This window comes from Zootoca vivipara, chromosome 10, assembly GCF_965207765.1.
Source record: "Zootoca vivipara chromosome 10, rZooViv2.hap1.1, whole genome shotgun sequence".
Lineage (NCBI taxonomy): Eukaryota > Metazoa > Chordata > Lepidosauria > Squamata > Lacertidae > Zootoca > Zootoca vivipara.
In genome coordinates, this window is record NC_142593.1 from 5,000,961 (window position 1) to 5,023,721 (window position 22,761).

Below are 22,761 nucleotides of genomic sequence, written 5' to 3' on the forward strand. Positions count from 1 at the left end.
TGTTTTCCACTTCCTTCCATCAAGATAGTAAAGTGCTTATCAAACATCAGGTCCTCTGGGAGGGACCTGGTGTTTGGAAAGGTTGCCTGGCGCTGTTCCCCATTCGCAAGACCCTGTTCACAAGATCTGTTGCGGCCTGCTGTCTCATGAAGTAGATATGGGGTTGTTTTGCAAGTGAGCCCTCCAGCCCACTGCTTACAGTGGAAGACAGGAAGAGATCTGTTTGTGAATAAGTTCCACACAGCCTGATGCTTGACATGGCTGGCTAGATTAGTTCCACAGAGTTCATGTGCTGCTCTAATACTGTGCCAGGAGCAGAACAGTTTGCATCTATTTGTTGCGGAAGGAAATATGAGACCCTGTTTGTGGAAAGAGCGAGCATTGGTTGTTGGTGATCTTCTCAAAGATGAGATATAAACACTTTCAGTCACCTTTCCTCCTCTTTTCTCTGATTTCAGAGCTCATCTGTGTCTCCATCAGCCAGTTTCAGAGCCTCTGAGAAGCACAGAAACTCAACAGACTACTCCTCTGAAAGCAAAAAACAGAAAACAGAAGAAAAAGAAATAGCAACTCGCTATGTGAGTAAAACCGTCTGTCTTTTGAACATTCTCCAATGCACCGAGGCTTCTGCATCTACTGCCGCCTCCTTTTCATACCCCGAGAAAGGCGACAGGGCAGAGATGGCTCCAGTGAAGGCAGCTGTGCCATATCTTCTGTTCTAGATCATCTGTGAGGGCCCTTCAGGGACCAGGGAAGGGGGATGGGCTGCAGTTGCAGAGGTGGCAGGTGGTGCCATAGGCTATGAGCAGACAAACTTACCTTTATGGAATTCTGACAACACCCTTAATTGTGAGCCCCTAATTTAAGTACTGCATTTCAGACAACTGGTCAAAATTGTTTTGTTTCGGGAGGTTTTTGCACCAGATTTCTACATTTTTTTTTTTTAAAAATGAGATTTTATGTTCTTTGGGTTTTAAATTTTGGAGGTTTAATATTTTAAATTTTGTCTCTTTAATTGTTGTAAGCTGCTTTGAGACCTATGGTGAAAAAACAGAGGCCAAGAGCTATTTTTTTCTGCTGTGACCCATGGGCACTTTTGTATGGCCCAACTATTATGTCAGACATTGATCGTTGGCCTTTACATTTTGGTTGTCCTATTCGTTTTGGCACTGCAGCCCTACCAGTCTTCGTATTTTAATAAAAAAAATAATTGGTTGTGCAAGAAGTTACAGAGCTATAGAATACTTACTCATTCTTCTTCACTGCAGGACAGTGATGGTGAAAAGAGTGACGACAACTTAGTGGTTGATGTTTCCAATGAGGTATGTGCAACTTTAAATTTCTTCTCTTCATCAGACCCAATGGGAAAGCATCATCACTGTCATGTCCTCTGGGCTGGAATGTATGTTTCTTTGGCCATTTCTGCCAAAGGCAATAGCCAAAGAGACACATGTAGCTCATCCAACCTACAGCAAATAGGATGCCCTGATTATAATTACAGTTTGTTTTCAGGATCCTTCATCGCCACGAGGAAGCCCAGCACATTCTCCAAGGGAAAATGGCTTAGACAAGACCCGTCTACTCAAGAAAGATGCACCAATTAGCCCAGCCTCAATAGCATCTTCCAGCAGCACTCCTTCCTCCAAATCCAAAGAACTTAGCCTTGTAAGTGACTATACAATCTATGCCCAGGCTCGTATCCCTGTGTGCACTGCTGGGTGCCTAAATAGAGAGGGGGGAAATAATGAGATGTGCCCCAGTTGCACATCTTGATACAAAACTGCCTTCAGTGCATTTCTACTTTAAAAAAAGAGAGAAAGCAAATGGAAACCCAGACTCTTTTTAGGTGATAGAGAGGGTTTGTTCTGCTAGCAGTGTCTCAAAATGATGTATATGCCTTTATTGTGATATATTTTTTTCATGCCAGGAAGCTTGCCATTCTGTGGATAAATAAGAGCACACAGGGGTTCTTTGAATATATTTTTTTCCTATGGCAGTTTACAGTAAATTCAGCTTTCTACTTGGACGTGATTTGCTTCTTGGCTTTATTTGTATTACTGGGCTATGTTCAACTACAATCATTTTCTATCTAAAAACTAATCTGTCATTCACAAGAGCCTTTCTTGACTTGCATAACAAGTCATAATTCAGAAAAGGGCTGCTTGCAAAGCCAGAATAATTTGTTTCTGTGTTCGTACATATATAGGCACATATGTGCACTGTGTGTAAAAGAGAGAGAGAGAGAGAATAGAAAATGTCATGCCTTGCTCACATTTTTCTCGGAAATACTGTTCTTGTTCTTCTCACACTATTGTCTAGAAGGTGCAGAGAATTGGAGGCAAATTTAGTAGTAGCCCTTTTGGTTGCGCAAAATCCCAGGCAGAATAAGGAGCTGGCATGTGACTAGTGGCCTGAAACAGGGTATATGCATATTTGCACCCCTGTTCCTATGTTATAGTGCAAAGGCGAGGGAGGAAGGACTTAGGCAAGCACCATGTCTCATCCTCACCTCCTCCGTCAGACATCATGTTACATTACATTCTGGGCTGAATAACCATTGAACATTGCATATGTCACTGGTACCTTGTAGAAAGGTAGATTCAAACAATCAGATTCAGACTCCTCCACCCATACTCCTTGACGTCTTTTGTCTGAGTGCTGCAGAAATGCTGTTCTGATGTTTTACTCTCTGATGTTTTAGCCAATGTTGTACATTTTATACTTCATATTTTTATTTTTTCTGTAAGCTGTATTAAGACGTGGCAAAAAGCAAGATAGAAATTTCTTAAATAAATAATTCAGACAGCCTGAACTAGGTTTTGCAGTTTGGTTGCCATCCCTTTTGGGTTCGTTGGCACATTGGCAAAGCAGAGGACACACTGCAGCCAAGTCTGTTGACTACAATATAATGCTACTTTCAACCCTACTTTTATCAGGGTGATCCACAAGACCCTGTGGGCACCAAGGAAGGCTCCCATGGGCATATCTGAATGTGCAGCCACCCCATTGGTAACCCCTATTTCAAAGGGGTTTTTACACTTCGTTGATTGAGTGTTGGCAGTGGGATCCATTAAATGTCGAATCCCTTCATTCAGTTATGCACATTTTGGGGCAGAGAAGGAACATACCATTGCCTGATCCATCCTATAAATGTGGAGGCTGGAAATATAAAAGCTGAGTTAAAATCCTTTCCCATCCCATCACTGGGCACCTATCTTAGAAGTTACGGTTCCTCAGCTTCATATTTCTGTCTGTGGGGGGATGACTTAGTGCTTCCAAAGCGATATGTACTGTAACTAAATAAATGATTATATAAGTAGGAGGGCCTAAAAATAACACCACTTAATGTCTGCCCTTTACCTTTCCTGGAAACACCTTAATGATTCAAACGAGACTGGCTTTTAATGCTAATTACAGCAAGCAAGTACCGTATGCACATTTTTTGTAATACAGACTGCTGGGAAGCCTGGCTATGTACCAATAGATCCCACTGAAATGATCGTCTGCAAGTTGCATTCGCTGTTGTTTTTGCACAAGCTGTAGCTGGACGATTGCACCCTTAGATGCCAGTAAGAGCAGATGAAAACTGAAAGAGAAACCACACAAGTCAACCCATTCTAGATTGTGCTTTTGTTGATTGTCTTTTGCTGAAAATGTAAATAATCGTACCTGTCTCTTTCCACATTAGAATGAGAAGTCCACCACCCCTGTGTCTAAATCGAGTACCCCCACTCCACGGTCTGACGCTCCAACTCCCGGCAGTAATTCTACACCAGGATTGAGGCCTGTGCCTGGGAAGCCACCAGGAGTTGACCCATTAGGTTTGTAGACCTCTTGAAGGAGGGCGCTGCCTTCCTTTTTTAAAAGATCACATTGCTACTTTGCACTCTCGGTGGTAAAGTGGTTGAGTTTAGATCTGGGTTCAGATTCCACACCTGCCCTGGGTTTGCTAGATAAGCAACTCATCTCATCATAAGCAACTCATCTCATGGTATACCAGCAAAGGTCAAGACCAGGCACCCCCAAACTTCGGCCCTCCAGATGTTTTGGACTACAATTCCCATGTTCCCTGACCACTGGTCCTGTTAGCTAGGGATCGTGGGAGTTGTAGGCCAAAACATCTGGAGGGCCGCAGTTTGGAGATGCCTGGTCAAGACAGTGAAGCACTTTGGACTTTACAAGTGATCAGTCAAAATTTGCCTTCAGTTTTATGTTTGAGATTATTCACCTGTGCAGAAATGACATTTGTTTGTTTGTTTGTTTATAAAAAAACATTTATGTAACACTGTAGCATAAAAACATATCACAGCAGTTTACAGCAATATAAAACCAAGAAAAGACATTATTAAAGTTTTTTTTAAAAAAAAACAAGTCAAAAGCAAGAAGAAATAAAAAAAAATCAGTAGACCATTGTGGGGTGTATTCTCATTTGCCTACATAGGCCTGGCACAATAGAAATGTTTTCAGCAGGTGTTTAATAGTGGGCACAGAAGTCTCCCACTGAGTTTATTGGCAGTGTTCCACAGGACTGGGCCAATGACACTAAAGTAATTGATTTCTCATTGTATCTCATTCGGTAGAGCAAGAGACTCTTAATCTTAGGTTAATGGGTTTGAGCCCCACATTGGGCACTGGGGCTAGATGACCTTCAGGGTCCCTTCCAGCGCTACAGTTCTGTGATGCCATGAGCCTCACCAACTCTGGGAATGACCAAAAATGCTGGGATATAAGGGTTCAGGTATCTTGGACCCAAGTTCTTCAGGGCTTTGGAAAGCACTACAAGAACTTTCAGGCTCAGTAGCAGATCGGCAGCCAGTGCGGCTGTTTAAACAATGGTGTCACCTCTCTCTCTCTCTCTCTCTCTCTCTCTCTCTCTCTCTCTCTCTCTCTCTCTCTCTCTCTCTCTCTCTCTCCCCTTCTATGTTTTATAGCTTCAGGCCTGAGAACGCCCATGGCAGTACCTTGTCCTTACCCTGCCCCATTTGGAATAGTGCCCCACTCTGGGATGAATGGGGAGCTGACCAGCCCTGGTGCTGCCTATGCAGGTCTCCATAACATCTCTCCTCAAATGAGTGCAGCAGCAGCTGCCGCCGCCGCCGCCGCAGCGTACGGGAGATCTCCAGTGGTAAGTTTCTTTCTTCCTGGTTTGTATCCCAGCGAATGCTCATTGTGCTCCTGAGTGGAAGGGGTTTGTTTTCAATCGAGGCACAAAAAGGGAGGGAGGCTGCCCTAGAGAAGCAAAAATAAACCAGGAGACGCCTGACCCTCCATGTTTAAAGGCAGTATACCTCTGAATATCACCTGGTGGGAATGACAGGTGTCTGGCCATGGCTGGAAACAGGGTTTGGGAATAAGGGTCCTCTGCTTAATCCAGCAGGGATTCTTTTTATGTTCTTAAACCTTAGGGAGGACTCTTTTAAAGAAATGTTTGTGAGCCCCTGAGATTTAAAACTAATGGATGGAATTCTATCATTTCCCATTAACGGTTTGAACTTTCTTTGTTCTGTTTGTGGGAAAACTTCAGGTTGGTTTTGATCCACACCATCATATGCGAGTCCCAGGCATCCCTCCCAATCTGACAGGCATCCCAGGAGGAAAACCGTGAGTGTTAAACGTACAAACTCAATCATATTATTAAGCTTTTGTTCCTTTTGCTCCCTCTGTGATACTGAATTCGATGCGTGGCAGAGGGTGGTTAATCCTCCTTTTAATCTTAAAAGCCTATTTGGCAGTTTTTCCCATAGGTGAATACGCGCCAAGGGTATCGGATGCTGTGGATAAAAGAGGCCATGGGGTAGGGGTTATCCTTCTGCAATGGGACGTGCTGGACCACAGTAGCTCAACTTGGCACAGAAATGCAAATTGCAAAGGGCTCTCTAGTGTGCATGTCTTCAGTGTTCTGCCTCTCCGCTTTAGAAATAATTCCTTTGTGCACAAAAGAAGCCCTGCAATCAATTGCAGACTTACTGGATTCCATAAACAGCACTTTGCAGAGAAAGAAACAGCGAAATGTTCTGTTTGATTGAGAATGCTAAAAAGAATTATGGTATTGTAATGTACAAATGCATCCTTGATGGAACTGACCAGAAAAGGTGACCTGCTCTAACAAGCTTGGTTCACTGGGAGCTGGGCATGAAAGAATTATATCATTAATACTGAGTTTTCACTCAGTATTCCTCTTCAATGAAATGAAAATAGACACAGCGATCCCAGGCCTTCATTTGTGCATATATTTGTGGCATGGCAATCCCTTTTTGCAAGCAAAAAAGCAAGAAGTGGCAGAGCTCTTGACGATAAGTAGTCATTTTTCACATGTTTATTTGTTTTTTTTAAAAAAACCGATCAGGTTTTGTTTTTGTTTTTTTGCACTTTCTAAGTCATAAATACTACATGTAAGAAAAACATTAAAAAAGCTTAGGCTGCTTCACATGCCAGTATGTCTTATAATAAAGCTACAGGAAATAAGGCAGCAGAATTTCTTCTTCAGGAAAGATTTGTGATCCATTTTCAGTGGCCTGTGTGAGTTTTCCATTTGCGCACTGCCTCCATGAATCTGCTAGCCTCCCCCACCCGTTCCATTAGCCATATATTTCCATACAATGTACTCTTGCTGCGCCTTCAATAAAGTTGTGAGCAATGGCAGAAGCGCTCCAGCACGTCGCATCTTAGAACAAAGCTGTTTTGAGCAGTGGAGTGCTCTCCCTAGCAGAGCTTTTGAGATGAAGTTGTTGATAGGTTATTCGCAGGTGGTATAACTGGCAGTCATATAACATGTTGTTCCTGGTGAGATGTACTGTTTGCCATGTTGGCTCAGCATTTATTGGTCTGCCATTTTGGCAATTCTTTCTGAAGAAAAAAATATATAAACGCCTCGGTATTTGTGCCCAATAAAATATATTGCAAGGGGCTAAAATGAGTTAAGCCCAACTATCTTAAGCTATGTTTTGCAAATTGTGTCTTTTTTCTACGTTAAGGGAGACGTTCTGCATCTATGTAAACCTTTTGTCTTGTGCATACCACACGTGTGGCTCATTGAAACATGTTCCTCTCTCTCCTTCTTTCCCCAGGGCATACTCATTTCATGTAAGTGCAGATGGCCAAATGCAGCCGGTGCCTTTTCCTCCTGATGCCCTCATTGGGCCAGGAATCCCGCGTCATGCTCGGCAGATTAACACCCTGAACCACGGGGAAGTGGTATGTGCAGTTACTATCAGCAACCCCACAAGGCATGTGTACACTGGTGGGAAAGGATGTGTCAAGGTCTGGGATATCAGTCATCCCGGGAACAAGAGCCCTGTCTCTCAGCTGGATTGCCTGGTGAGTAATGGCAGTACAAAAGTCTTGAGAGAGCTGGTGCTGGCGGTGGTGAGGTCCCCAGGGACCATTGTTGGGTGGTTGGGGCATCTGTAAATTGGTCGTCCACTTTGATCATTCCTATGTAGTTTAAGTAGTACTAGAACCCAGTAATTTTGCCAACTGCTTAAATAATCAATCACATATTTGAAATTTGATTGAATTTCAAAGGAACCTGTCAACTTTTAATAGAGGTTTCTGTGCAAGCTACATAGTTTGTGTATCTCTAAATTTAGGCTATGCTTTTCTATAGAGGATAATTCTTCAGTTTTGGGTGCTTAGCCAAGAAATAACATAATCATTAGATATTTTTCAAATTATTACCTGCATTTGTTAAAAGTGACATTTATTGTGGCTGGAATCCAGTTAAAGAAATTTTAACTGGCTAATCATGATGTTAGTAGATTACCTAGTTCATCATTTAACATGAATTTGCATCTGAGTAAAAGCAATAATTGTGAAGCAAGAAGCATATTTTGTTTTTTTAGATGATGCACACAATGGCACCTATAATCTTACAAGACTTAAATAAATAAGAGAAAAAATGTCAGATTTAAGACCATACTTGCTACTTGAATAAAAATAAAATAAAAATTTATTGCCTGATTAATTGGGACTTTTTAAAGTCAATTTAAAAACAACTAACTGCTAATTTAAACCAGGGGTCAGCAAACTTTTTCAGCAGGGGGCCGGTCCACTGTCCCTCAGACCTTGTGGGGGGGAGGGGGCTGGACTATATTTTGAAAAAAAAAATGAACGAATTCCTATGCCCCACAAGTAATCCAGAGATGCATTTTAAATAAAACGACAGATTCTACTCATGTAAAAACACGCTGATTCCCAGACCATCCGCGGGCTGGATTTAGAAGGCAATTGGGCCAGATCCAGCCCCTGGGCCTTAGTTTGCCTACCCATGATTTAAACAGTCCGTCTGATCAGTTTTTGACCTGATCAGACGGGTTTGTGTTATGTCCTTAACTTTAGTGAGGCTACCTTTACCTTTTGGTGAACTTAGCTGACAACCTACTACTGCCTCATGAAGTACGCTTCTCTGAACTAAAGGTCCTCGTGATCTCTCTCTCTCTCTCTCTCTCTCTCTGTACAGTATCCTGACATCTGAATAATCATATAGCCACTTTTTAAGCTGATGGGAGGAGGGAAAGGTGCAACAGTAATCTACATACTCATATCTAGTTATGAGCATTCACTGGTGTAGTTGTGTGTGATATTTATGATACTATTTATAAAGCTCCTTTTTCTGATTACACACTTTGAAATGTCTGTCAGGCACCTCCTGTCCCTGAGCTGTTTCCATCCCAGCAGGTCTTTATAAGAACTACTACCATACTTAACTGACACTTGAGTTTGCTTTCCCTCCATTTCGTGTCTTTTTTTCGTTCTGAGTTGTCTTTTAGATTGCAAGTCTGTAGGCAGGAACGGTCTTGTTTTAATTGATTGTAAGCTGAAATAAACCATAGTTAAGCTGAAATAAACCATAGTGGTTTAACCATGGTTAAACCACTGAGCCTAGGGCTTGCTGATCAGAAGGTCAGCGGTTCAAATCCCTGTGACGGGGTGAGCTCCCGTTGCTTGGTCCCAGCTCCTGCCAACCTAGCAGTTCGAAAGCATGTCAAAATGCAAGTAGATAAATAGGAACCGCTACAGCAGGAAGGTAAACGGTGTTTCCATGTGCTGCTCTGGTTTGCCAGAAGCGGCTTTGTCATGCTGGCCACATGACCTGGAAGCTATACGCCGGCTCCCTTGGCCAATAATGCGAGATGAGCGCGCAACCCCAGAGTCAGTCACGACTGGACCTAATGGTCAGGGGTCCCTTTACCTTTACCTAATAGCTTATCATGAGCACACAGAAGGCTCCAATTTGTTCCTTTCTTCTTACCAGTGGGAACAACAAACCACAATCCAGTGTTGCATCTGAACTGAGATCTTGGTTTGTTTTGCTCCAAACAAACCACAGTGTTAAGGAACTTTTGTTCTAGGATTACAAGCATGGTTTATTTGAAGCAAAAGAGAGAGAGAGAGAGAGATGCAGTCCCTAGTTGAGACATAACACCAAGTTAGGGATCCTTGCTTGCTGCTACTGGCTAGAGGAGGACAAGTAAAGTGGGAAAAATCTCTGCATTCATGGTGAACCATTCACTTTGGTTAAGCATAATGTGTGAACTGGACTAGATTATCTCGACAATCTTTGCAAAAAGATTTAATCCTTGGTCTGATGGCACATGAGGCCATCAACTTGCTGAAGCTAGATGGTAGACCTTCAGGGGAAGTGTGTATACACACCTTGGGCTCCATGATGGAAGAGAGCCAGAAAATAAATGTAAGAAGAAGAAGAAGAAGATAAATAAATCTTTGAGAAGCATTGTTGTTCTAGCTTTTGGTTTGTTATCTTTTCCCCATTCTTGACCTGATACTTTCTTCCCCTTTATTGCTACTATTACTACAAACTATCAGTTGGTAGTGAAACATTACATTACTGAAAATCCTTGTCATATCTTTGTTTCTTTATTTTTCTTATTTCTTGGCAGCGGTGGTAGATTTTATAAAGTCACTGCCTGCTGAGAATGCCGTTAGTTTCCTTCAAGGGGTTAAAATAACAGAAACACAAACTTCCTCAAATGAAGGCTTCCATAAGCACTCAAAAGGCTCGCAAGCTCTGAACTGTTTGGGACTGGGCGCAGGCCTGCATGTGCGTTTTGATACTAATTAAGATTAAATATCTCTCACTGCTGAATTTTGTAGATCAAGTTTAAGTACTTCCCTAATGTCGTGTAATTTTCTGGCATTAATCCACTTTATCATTGTCATAAGTATAAATGGCTCATTAAAACCAAGAGGGAATACAATACTTTTATGGATTCCTGCTCTCGTGTTAATGCTGTTTTCCTTTCCTCATGAGTAATCTCTTGATGGCTTCTGTCTCTACAGAACAGAGATAACTACATCCGCTCCTGCAGATTGCTCCCCGACGGCCGCACCCTGATTGTTGGCGGGGAAGCCAGCACACTATCCATTTGGGACCTGGCAGCTCCAACTCCGCGTATAAAAGCAGAGCTGACGTCCTCGGCTCCTGCCTGCTATGCTCTGGCAATCAGCCCCGATTCCAAGGTCTGCTTCTCCTGCTGTAGTGATGGGAACATTGCAGTCTGGGATCTGCACAATCAAACTCTGGTCAGGTAGGTCAGGTTAAGCTGGATTGTCAAGCCAACCCTAAATGTGTTTGCACTGGGGGTGTCATGTTGTTGGAGCTATAGCAAATGAAGCAGCCATAAACGTGAAAGGTCAATAGTTGTTTGCACATTAGGCTTCCAGAATCATGAATTATTACCTTTTATGATGGATTATTTGGATGGGAAGAGTCATAGGGCCTATTTCAGCCATCCACTTCCCATTCTGCCAGGTGTTTCCCCATTCTATCAAAGGAGACATTTCTAGGCAGTTGCTATGTGTGTGTGTGTGTGTGTGTGTGTGTGTGTGTGTGTGTGTGTGTGTAGTCTAGATCAGGCATCCCCAACCTTCGGCCCTCCAGATGTTTTGGACTACAATTCCCATCATTCCTGACCACTGGTCTTGCTAGCTAGGGATGATGGGAATCGTAGTCTCAAAACATCTGGAGGCACAAGGTTGGGAAACACTGGTCTAGGGGTTAGAATTAGATTTTGAAAGAACAAGAGTATTAGTATTAAAATACACAGTATGGCTCAAGTGGCCTGCCAATTTGTTATTTTTGTGCAGACCTAATGGAAACAAGGGCTGTAGCTCAGGGTTGGGGAAGAGACCTGTATTGAAATCCTGGGAAACTACTTCCAGTCAGACCATACTGAGCTAGATTGGGGAATGGTCTGATTCTGTTTAAAACAGCTTCCTATCAAAATTATGTATATATGCATTAATGGCTGAATAAAAGACCCTGGTGTTTGTAGTCTCTGCAATTAGATTGTGTGAACATGTATACTTGATTTTGAGTGGCTGTCCTTTGTTTCTTCTTCATTGGCTCTTTTGGGGCTTGGGTGGAAAAATTGATTTATTTATTTTTTAAAAAATGTATGAATTAATTTTGCTCCTGAGATCTGAGGGCAGGGCAGGCAATAAACCTAATTATAAATACAGATGAGAGCTTAAGTACCTCCAAGCTGGGAATTCTTTGAGATGCATTGGTGTGCTGTTATCTCCAGTGGAAAATAAGGCTGAACAAAAACTAATAGCCTATGCAAAATCTGAAGGGTAATAATACATGGAAAACATGGGTTGTCCTTGGCTAATAATCATGTTCTGTCTTGAAGCCACTCTAATAATGTTGGTCTTCCTCGAAAAGATAGTCAGTTTTGGCACAATGTCATATATATGGCATGTATATATTGGGGGTAGGGTTGCCAGACTCAATAGTGGACAGGACTTCTGTGCCTTTAATTGCCCTGCTCTCTTTTGAGTCTGGAAACCTTAAAGAGAAACCAGCAGACCCTTTGTTTAATTTCCAAGCAAAGGGTCTGCTGGTTTCTCTTTAAGGTTTCCAGACTCAAAAGAGAGCAGGGCAATTAAAGGCACAGAAGTCCTGTCCTCTATTGAGTCTGGCAACCCTAATTGGGGGACATGGCATGTATTGGGGGACATGGCATGTATATATTGAGCTGCTGAATGTCCTTTCTTGATACTGACAAGCTGTTTGATCCCAAAAGTCACAGTAGGCCAAGTCTTATTAAGTCCTGTTAGTCTCATTTGGGAGAATCTTTTGGGGGTGGGGTGGGGGGAGTTGAGACAGATGTAATTCATTTTATTGGATCAAAAAACATTCAGAATACTAGAAGTGTGATCCTATAAGCAGACGTAAGAACAAAAGTTTAAAAATAGACTTAATGTAGCATATTGGCCATCAGTTTAGTAAAACTAAATGGTTCTTCTGAGTCTGGATTCGCCTTTGTGGTAGCTATGGGTGAAATGGTGCTCTTAAGGACTTCCCCAGCTGCCAGTGAAATATTTTGAGCCCACTCCACTGCAAACTTACTACTGTCTTTGTGATGAGGTGGCGATGATGATTACTCTCCTGCTCTGCTTCTAGAAGTACAGAAAGCTAAATAGGAAGTTGGAAGAGCAGCACTCTTTTCACTTCTTTTATTTTAGCTATATGTGCTTTTCACAGCTCAGATCAGCACATGAGGTCAGAAAGGCTGAGTGGTGGTAGAGGGGGGGGAAGGAGCAGAAGGGGGGTACAGGAAATGCAGTGATTGGGTTGACAGAGAGAGAGAGAAGGTGTACATATGTTGGATCTTTAAAAATGGATTTTCTTGAAACTGCATAGTTTTTTAAATGGGTTCCTCACCAACCACCATCATATTGCAGATCACATCTATCTCCACTGACTAGGTAAAGGTAAAGGGACCCCTGACCATTAGGTCCAGTCGTGACCGGCTCTGGGGTTGCGCGCTCATCTCACATTATTGGCCGAGGGAGCCGGCATATAGCTTCCAGGTCATGTGGCCAGCATGACAAAGCCGCTTCTGGCAAACCAGAGCAGCACACGGAAACGCCATTTACCTTCCCGCTGTAGCGGTTCCTATTTATCTACTTGCATTTTGACATGCTTTCGAACTGCTAGGTTGGCAGGAGCTGGGACCAAGCAACGGGAGCTCACCCCGTCACAGGGATTCGAACCGCCGACCTTCTGATCAGCAAGCCCTAGGCTCAGTGGTTTAACCACAGCGCCGCCTGGGTCCACTGACTAAAGAGCACAAATTTTGGATCTGGTGCTTTCTAGCATTACCTTGATGCAAAAAACATGGATCAAGTAATTTGTTTTCAGGATACATCCAAAATTGTGTGTGTGTGTGTGTGAAATTCCTGCCTCAATTCATACTTCTTTTGAAAGTGATGGCACTTTTGCCTTATTTTCACATTTCCAGGCAATTCCAGGGCCACACAGACGGAGCCAGTTGTATTGATATTTCAAATGATGGCACTAAGCTCTGGACAGGAGGCCTGGACAATACAGTGAGATCCTGGGACCTAAGAGAAGGCAGGCAGCTACAGCAGCATGACTTCACATCACAGGTACTCTCCTGAAGAATTCACGACATATTAAAAGCAGTCTGTGTTGTTTTTATATTTTAAAAATCAAGGTTCTTAAAGCAGGCTTGAAGCCACAGCCACAGAAGAATCTTTTCCTTTGGCTTTTGCATCCTTTAATTGGTGTGTGCAGGGCTCCTGTAGATGATCAGCTATCTGTAGATCCTATTCCAAGATACCCTGTATGAAAATATTACTTCAACCCATCTCAGAATTAAAACGTAGGTCTCGATGAGTGCTGTAAGTTACACAGTTAATTGAGTTTTGTTTATGTGAGCTGAGCTGCTGTCTCTTGAACTAGTGCTGTAGCTTGATTAGCATCTCTTTTAAAAATAAAACAACTGTGTTAGACCAAATGATCTTCCCAACAGCAATAAATTCCGTCACCAAGACAGGTGTGTAAAGGTTTCATTAAGCATCAACCTGTGTCCTATTTTAATTGCAGATCTTCTCACTGGGTTATTGCCCAACTGGAGAATGGTTGGCAGTAGGAATGGAGAACAGCAACGTTGAAGTGCTGCATGTCACAAAACCAGACAAGTATCAACTACATCTTCATGAGAGTTGTGTGTTATCCCTGAAGTTCGCTCACTGCGGTAAGCAGTTCAGTATACTGTAGCGCCGTCTTCCGAACCTGCTTCCCGTAAAAACCAAGAAGGGAGAATCAAATGGCAGATATTTAATTGTACATGTATGTTTGGGTTTTTTGTTTTGGTGAGCCATTCAGCTGCAGATCATTGTTTCAACCAGGGATAAAGAGTGGGTGGGAAGGGGAGAAGAGATGTGCAGATTAATCACTTGGAAAACTGCTTCTAATTATTTAAAAATCTGATTTCAGGCAAATGGTTTGTAAGCACTGGAAAAGACAACCTTCTGAATGCTTGGAGAACACCTTATGGAGCCAGCATATTCCAGGTATAAATCACAGAGGTGGGATGTTAAGCACATACGAAGCAGCCTTATACTGAGTCAGACCAATGGTTTGTCTAGTTCAGTATTGTCTACACGGATTGGCAATAGCTTTCCAGGGTTTCAACCACCGAGTCTCTCCCAGCCCTACCTGGAGATGATAGGGATTGAACATGTGACTTCCTGCTTGCAAAGCAGGTCTGTGAGAAGTAATAGATTACCTGTAGTTTGCGTTGGGAAGTGTCCATTTTTCTGCTGTTTGCCACTGTTGACTGAATTTGCAATTAGCAGTGTTGTAATATTTATCCTTTGATTATCTTTATGAAAGAACTTGACAACTACCCGGTACATTGATTACTGAGCTTTAAATTTAATCTGTTCACCATTCTAACTTTAAAATCACCTGCTAAGAGTAGTAAAGTTATTAAACTTTTCTCCTGTGTCCTGTTCATAAAATTTACAAAATCTAACCCGGCAGTTTTTGTTTAAGATGATGATAACTATCTTTTGGGACATGGACACACACATACTCTTATTAATAATAACAATATTTAAGAATCTGATTTTTGATGCCAAAAAATAATAATGTGGGAAATATCCATCAAGCTTTGAACAAATTAGAGGAAGCAATAAGAAAGCCAGATGTAAGCTTATGTAATCCATGGTTTATTTTTGTGGGGTTTTTTGTGTTATTGTAAATATTTGTTTGATTACTGTGGAATTTCCAAAAGAAAGCATTTGTAAAAATTAAAAGAAAAAGAAAAAATAAGTTGCATTACTGAAATAAATGCACTTTTCAGCAATATTCTAATTTTCCGAGTTTCACCTGTAGGTTCTTGATTTATCTTGATCTTAATCTCTAGAGGACGGTTCATGTAAACAATAACATGATCAATGTTTCAGGTCTGCAGAGTTTACTGAAGTTTAACGGTGCAGAAACAAGCAAAAAAAGACGTTGGGAAGGAAGCAAAAATGGCTAGACCATTCTAAAAAAAAGTCTTGTTTGAAGGGAAGAGTTTAATATTGCAATTTTTTGCAATATTGTTGGTTAACTCTCTTTCTCTCTCTTTTCTTTTTTCAGTCCAAAGAGTCATCTTCTGTGCTCAGCTGTGATATCTCTGTGGATGACAAATACATTGTTACCGGTTCTGGGGACAAGAAGGCTACAGTCTATGAAGTTATTTATTAGAGACAAATCTGAATGAAAACTGTACTCCTCCTTGTAGCACTTTGCTGTATATTTTTCTTCTCTCTTTTTCTCTTTCCTTCCCAAAGTGAGGATGGAAACCGTTCATCACAATTGTGGACTTTCCCCCACCAGACTTGCTATTTAATATCAGGCATCCATTAAGGACTTGTAATACCAAATCTCCAGCTATCTACTTGGAAGAAGATGAAATAAGCATACCTAACAGGGAACTGACTCTTTCAATTATGTATCATAGCTGTAATGTATTTATTTTGTTTAAAGAAAATCTTTTTAACAAGGAACTGACTAAATAAAGTAGTCTGCTTCTGCCTTGGATTTAAAGGTATGTTGCATTCTCAATGTTTGTATTGTTTGTGTGGGATGAGGCTATTTGGGGAAGAATGGGAATTTACCATTTATTACCGAGTGTACACATCTGCACCAATTCTGATCTCAAACGAGTGCTTCATTAAATTTTATTGTTTAATAAATAATGCATAATTTATTATAAGAGTTGATAAACTGGGTCAGATGGCAGTCTGGGAAAACAGGGACTACACAAGATCTCACCTGACTTGCCTCGCCTTTGGCCTTGCCAGACAGGATGGCCTTGATATTTGAAAGGTCCTCTATATGTTAAAACTAACAATGGTAGGCCCAGCCCCCATTTTCCAGACTGTGGTCCAATTTGCACAATAACTAAACTAGGATTTATCATTACAGCCCTGGGGGCTTGTTCGTTCTCCCTCCCTCTCCACCTCTGGCATGGCTTTGAGGAGACTGGAAACTTTCACTTCTGTTTTTAACAAGTTGCAGTTGTCCCTCTCAGTCCAAATCCAGATAAACTGATCAATGTTGACTATGGATTAGGGAATAAGGCTTAACTTCAAAGCATGGTGCATGATCCGGGCTTATTTCCCTATATGTAGGATAGTTGGTGCTGTGCTCCTTTGATATTTTTTTATGCGTAGGCCTTATGCACACCTTGCACCTGTGGGGGGGGGGCATAGCAGATGCAAAATGATCAAGGTGCCTCCCCACCAAGCATAGACTAGATGCTTCTCCAGACCCAGGCCAACCTAGACATAATCAAGCATAAGTCTTTCTTGCTGTCTTGAAATTTTATACAGACAAACATGCTGATTGGAAATTTGAAAGGAAAAAAAGGAAGAAATTGGTAGTTGTATATCAAAACTGGGTCATATTATTGCCACTTCTGAACTCAAATGGGTGTTGGTTTAATCTCAAGAGGCCACACACAGTGGGGTCTTGCCTGCTGCACCTACTGTATTTTGGGGCTCATTCAGTAACTCTGATTTATCAATGGCAAGTTCAAGTGATGTATGACGAGGGTATCCAAAAAATACGCCCCAAATAGAATTGCTATACTGTATTAATCTGCCATTTTACTGTGGTTTTTTTGTAACAGCGCTGTGTATGTTGTTGTTCTTTTGAAACAAGTGCAGTGTGTTGCCCAAAATGATGAATATAACTTCTCTTTTGTATGTTTCAGAGAGAAGTACAATAATGTGTCTCAAAGAATGACCTTCATCCCTTCTGGACATTTTTGCCACATTTCTTTGAAAAGGGGAGATGTGAGTCTTTGGGCAATTCCGCAGTTACAAAGATTACAGAAAAATATTTGATATATTCATTGGAAATGGCACTGAGAAGGGAAAGGATTCTACAAGTGTACAAACTATAAAAGCGAGGACCTCAGAGGTAGGATTTAGAAGAGCACTCGTTCTGAAGTGCGGAACAGAATGGATTTTCACTCGGGAGAAGGACTTGTGTTATTTACCGCCAGTTTTACCCAAGTCTTAGTTGAACGTCCCTGAAATGGACGCAGGCTGAGCCATTGTGCCAGATACATTGTGTTATCTTTTTATGTTGTTGTTGTTGCTGTTAAACTATGACCTGTGACTTTTTTTTTTGAATGCTTAAAAAAAATCTTTTAAGTCTGTGGATCTGCTGATGTACAGTGCCTTTGCTGCTATGGATCAAAATCAAAAGAACTGTGTAGATAAATCTTTATTGTGTAAGTAGAAATTTACTTAATTTCATACTAGAAATTGGTTAATGCTGCAAGTTGAAATGGACTGTTCATTGAAGTTCCAAATGTGGTAGCAAAAAAAAGATAATAATTGTGTTAAGTACTCAGTGTTTGATGTCATTAACAGTTTCGTAATACTCTACAGTGTAGAAAGATTTTGATACTAAACTGTGTCATTGTACATAGTTCTAATGCATTGTATTGACCACAAGTACTTCTATAATGGTAGATTATTGTTTGTGCATTCAAACTTTTAAGCATTAAACATAAGTAACTTGTAAGAAGTGGTTTTTCTAATCTCCCTCCCTTTATGTGTGACAAAAAATGAGCCCCAACCGACAGGCATAAAAGCTTTTTAAGCCTACACCATGAACAATGTGTGTGTTAGAAAGAACTTCTCATCCATGTGTGTCTGTTTTCCCATTTATGAACAGAAGAGAGATATGGAATGCAGTTTTTGCCAACTTCATGAGCATTGCAGGATTCAGCTCCCATTTATGTGTCCCTTTTCAGGGAATTTCTATACTACAGACTTAAAGTGTTGATAGTCATTCCCCGGGGGAAATTAGAAATTGCAGTTTTGTAAGAGAGAGTTAGAAGTGTCTATTAGAAAATTCTCAGCATTCTCACCAAATTAACAATTCTGTACATTTGTCATCTTTTGGGGGGGAAGGCACGACAGTAAAACCAGTTGTATAAAACAGATAGAGGTTTGTGATGTAAATCCACCCTTTTCTATCTCTTGTAATTTTGTTGATTGGGTGTGGAAGCAAGTAATGTTCCACACATCCAGAGAACAATCCCTCCCGCCTTCTCTCCTCCCTGGTGGCAGGAGCTCTGATATAATTTTGTATTGAGCAGAATGCAATCCTCTTTCCTTTGGTTCTATGGCATTATGTGTAATTGGCATGATCACATGTGTGTGGGGAACCTTTTAAAAAAATGGGTTGACAGCCTAGATTGAAGCTTGCTTGGGGCAAAGCGATTTGTATGAGTGCTCTAATTCACTTTGCAACTGGTCAGACTGTTCTAGGGCTGTTTAGGGTGGCACATTCAATGGCAGGATGATCTTGATAATATGCTCTTACCATCTCTATGCATTTGCACTCTTCAAGGCTGACTTGTGGCCAGAAAGCACACTTAAGGGTTTTGCTAATCAGCTCTCAATGATAGTTATGTGATAGTTGTCCCATCTTGCCCTGTTGCTGCCATTATCCCAATGACAGCTGAATTTTAAGGATACTGACAAGCTGGAACGTGCCCAGAGGAGGGCAACCGAAATGGTCAAAGGCCTGGAAATGATGCCTTATGAGGAACGGCTTAGGGAGCTGGGCATGTTTAGCCTGGAGAAGAGAAGGTTAAGGGGTGATATGATAGCCATGTTCAAATATATAAAAGGATGTCATATAGAGGAGGGAGAAAGGTTGTTTTCTGCTGCTCCAGAGAAGCGGACACGGAGCAATGGAGAAAGAAGATTCCACCTAAACATTAGGAAGAACTTCCTGACAGTAAGAGCTGTCCGGCAGTGGAATTTGCTACCAAGGAGTGTGGTGGAGTCTCCTTCTTTGGAGGTCTTTAAGCAGAGGCTTGGCAGGCATACAGTATGTCAAGAATGCTTTGGTGGTGTTTCCTGCTTGGCAGGGGGTTGGACTGGATGGCCCTTGTGGTCTCTTCCAACTCTATGATTCTATGATGCTATGATTCTATGATTCTAAAGCCTTGACCATGAAGCAACCCCTTCAAACTGCTTTATTCCGAACATCCATGATGTTGCTCTCTGCTTTGGATGGCCTTCCCTTGGGAATATTCTTTGTCATTGTTCAGATGCTGGATCTGATTATTGCTGTATCAGCTCACACATGTCCTTGTTTGAGGTGCACTTAATTTCTTATATTCTGTTAACTGGGATGCTTTGAAAAGCCAAATCCAGTTAAATCTGATTCACAAATAACGAACAGTGACTGATGGCCTTCTGCAAGGAAAGCACACGGTATATTATCCTTGATTGCACTCCCTATGTTACATTAAGTCTGCAACATATCACAGGGTGCAGACAGTCAGACTGGAGGTTGTGGATTAGTTGTCATGTGAACTAAGATTCCAATGGGTTGCTCATTTATGTAATCAATTATGGCCATGTATGTGATATGGTTTGGGCCAGTGGGTGGTAGTACTGAAAAGAGAGCGGAGACGAAGTCCTATGTCCCACATTTTCCACCGTGTGCCCCCTTCACAATCAGTGGGAGAGATGAAGCTTGAAGAAATGTGCTGTAGAAGATCGTATTTGACAAGCTCTTAAATAATGCACCTGCCCCATCTGCTTTTGAACCAAGAGTTACTGAACATAACCCTCGAGACTTCACGTTTCTTCCGGTATTTGGAGTACCACATCACTACCCCGCAGAGCAAGGGTTTTTTTTTTTAATGTCAAAACCAATAAATGTTTTTACTTTTACCAAAAGATTTTCTGTCCTGGTTACAAGGAAACAGTATTATAGTGTCTTTTTTATTATTAAAAAAGGCGTAGCCTGACATTTACAATGTGTCCATAAAACTGCTGTTGGCTGCAGTGAAGCATGCCTGTGGGTCACATGACTTCATGTGGATTCAGTCAAAAACATTGCCTCTATTTTTCATTCCTTATACAGCTATGATGCTTTGTGGTGGCCAATAGAGTTATCTTGTTAGTGAAGTCAGGATTTATTTATTTTTTTGTCTCTTAAAAGTAGAAATGTGTGGGGTCAGAAATATTATTGAAATATCCTTATATTCTACTAGACAACTGAATAGTGTCCAGAACTTGAAGCGAATTTTAAAGTGCAGAAAACAAGGTTTGCAGAGCAAATGTGAGGAGGGGTTTTTAGAAGTAGAATATCTTAACTAAGGCAGAAGTCCTAAGGTGTCAGAACAGACAGTTCGCCATGTTTCTTAGGATCCCTAGAATCACCTCATGCCAAATTTGGCCCTCTCTGACATCACAGCTGTAAATCCAATCCATCCTATGACCCCTTGGACACCCAACCAAGGGATGTACGATCACACACTTAAAGCACACAGGTGAAACTCGGAAAATTAGAATATCGTCAAAAAGTGCATTTCAGTAACAGAACTTCCTATTTATTTCAGTAACACAGCTTACTATTTTTTATTTTAATTTTAATTTTTACAAATGCTTTCTTTTGGAAATTCCACAGTAATCAAACAAATAGTTACAATAATACAAAAATAAACAAAAATAAGCATCGCTATTACATTTCATTAATTACATTCATCTTAGAAAATGTATTTCTTTCTCAGCAGTGTGGTAGCATTTCATGCAAATGTGTTTAGCTGGGGAAATGAAGCTAAAAATTTGTCAAGTAAATGAATCTCCAGCACTGGGTGTGAAGCTCAACTAAGGTTTTTCAGTGAATAGAAAAGAAAGTTTTTTAAAAGAAAATTAAAGTACGCAATAAGACTTAAAAATATATCATTGATGAAAATCAGTAGTTGTTTTAAAAGCATATTGAGAGAACTGTGCAGCGTCTCGAGAGTGCTGCGTAACTATGTAATTTTACATTCTCTAAATAAATCTTCTGAAGTATGCTCAATTGCCTCACATTGGCTCCTCTGGGGGTGGGTAACATCTAAACCCAGCTACTAAAAGAAAGCCTTGTTGTTGTTTTTCTAAGGATGGATCCCTATACTTTTGGAAAACGGCTGCCTTAATGCTTCTCTTCTATTGAGCACCCCAAATCATGGGTTGCTTTTGAAAAATTAGGTATGTAGTGCACTTTTGACTCCTAAAATACATTGAACAATAGTGCAGGAGTATGTAGAGTCATTCTACTAATGGGTAATATGCTGAGAGAGACTCCTTCAGAATCAAGCTTCCCTTCCCGTGGAGAGCAGGGCTTTGTATAATTAAAATCAAGCCACACTATATGATTCTCCATCCTAAATAGACTTCCTGGGTAGGCTGCCATTGCATTTAGGTGATTGGAACTGAAGTGGAAAGCTCTTTGCCAAGCTGATGGACAAGTGGAAAGTGGAGGCAGGTAAAAGGATTTATTTTTTTAACTTAGTGGAGAAGCAGGCAAATAATTCTTAATGCATATTGCCCGTGATATGCGCAACAGATGCATTTAACAGTAGAGATCATAGAGGGCGCAAGCTTGTGTTTGGCAGCTGCTATATTTTCCCCAAAGAGCTCTTAGGCTCCATGTCAGTGGCCTTCCAGTGCTTTCGCATTTGATGGGGTTGGGCAGACTTGATGAATTTGGTCAGAACAAGCACTATAATCTCTTGCCCTCTTTCACTTTACAGTCCTGACTTGTAAAAGGAAGCCACTAACCATATCACTATGACAGCTCTCTCTCTCTCTCTCTCTCTCTCTCTCTCTCTCTCTCTCTCTCTCTCTCTCTCTCTCTCTCTCTCACACACACACACACGTCATCTACAATAAAAAGTGACATTTATCCAGCCCCATTTTGTCCAAAGACCTTGACGAGGGGGGAAAAGAGGTGGTAAGGGGAATATTTTCATTTTTTCTCTGTTTGAAGTCCAGCCAATGCTAACTTTTAGAGCAGAAGTAAAGGGTTATTTGGAAGTGCAAGAGAATGTGAAAAATAGAGGAAAAGGCTGGGCTGCTGCTTTCTTTGAGCTCAGCTGCTGAGAAGATGTGAAGTTGTGGAGACCAAACTCTCATGTTAGCATCAGTGTGGCTCGGCATGCAGAGATACTCAGAATATAGGAGACTTTATGAGAGTTGAACATTGGTGTCTGCTGAGTTGCTGACTCCTTGTTTCAAATCTCATCTGTCCTTGCCTTCTGCTGTTGCTAGACTACAACTCCCATCATCCCTGACCACTGGCTATGCAAGTGGGGCTGATGGGAGTCCCAAGAACACCAGGAGGGCCACAGGTTCTCCACTCCAGGAAGACTTCTAAGGGAGCAGGACATGGAGATTCAAGAATTGAAGGCCCTCCAGTTTCCTTTCATGGCTGCCTATTCTTGCCTCAGCATTTTGTCTACCCAGATTATTTATTTGTTCATCAATTGTAAAGAAGGAAGGAAGGAAGGAAGGAAGGAAGGAAGGAAGGAAGGAAGGAAGGAAGGAAGGAAGAAACATCACCTCTAAGCAGTTTTACAGAAATATAAAGTTTTAATATTATGGATTATAAACAGTTAAAAACAACTA

At 41.3% G+C, this 22,761-nt stretch overlaps 1 protein-coding gene across 4 annotated transcripts in view; it reads left to right on the plus strand.

Annotated features, from left to right (window-relative positions):
* Window positions 1–17,866, plus strand: part of LOC118076889 (transducin-like enhancer protein 4) — a 138,444-nt gene extending 120,578 nt beyond the window's left edge. For all 4 annotated transcript variants that reach the window (XM_035100057.3, XM_060280067.2, XM_060280071.2 and 1 more), the window contains 13 exons: window positions 459–578; window positions 1,269–1,322; window positions 1,513–1,665; window positions 3,689–3,821; window positions 4,932–5,125; window positions 5,525–5,601; window positions 7,068–7,317; window positions 10,300–10,547; window positions 13,269–13,416; window positions 13,877–14,027; window positions 14,270–14,346; window positions 15,422–15,872; window positions 17,043–17,866. In XM_035100057.3, the coding sequence (XP_034955948.1) occupies window positions 459–578; window positions 1,269–1,322; window positions 1,513–1,665; window positions 3,689–3,821; window positions 4,932–5,125; window positions 5,525–5,601; window positions 7,068–7,317; window positions 10,300–10,547; window positions 13,269–13,416; window positions 13,877–14,027; window positions 14,270–14,346; window positions 15,422–15,529 (1,713 nt within the window). In that variant the 3' untranslated portion in view covers window positions 15,530–15,872; window positions 17,043–17,866. The remainder of the gene's footprint in view (window positions 1–458; window positions 579–1,268; window positions 1,323–1,512; window positions 1,666–3,688; window positions 3,822–4,931; window positions 5,126–5,524; window positions 5,602–7,067; window positions 7,318–10,299; window positions 10,548–13,268; window positions 13,417–13,876; window positions 14,028–14,269; window positions 14,347–15,421; window positions 15,873–17,042) is intronic.
* Window positions 17,867–22,761: the final 4,895 nt, after the last annotated feature.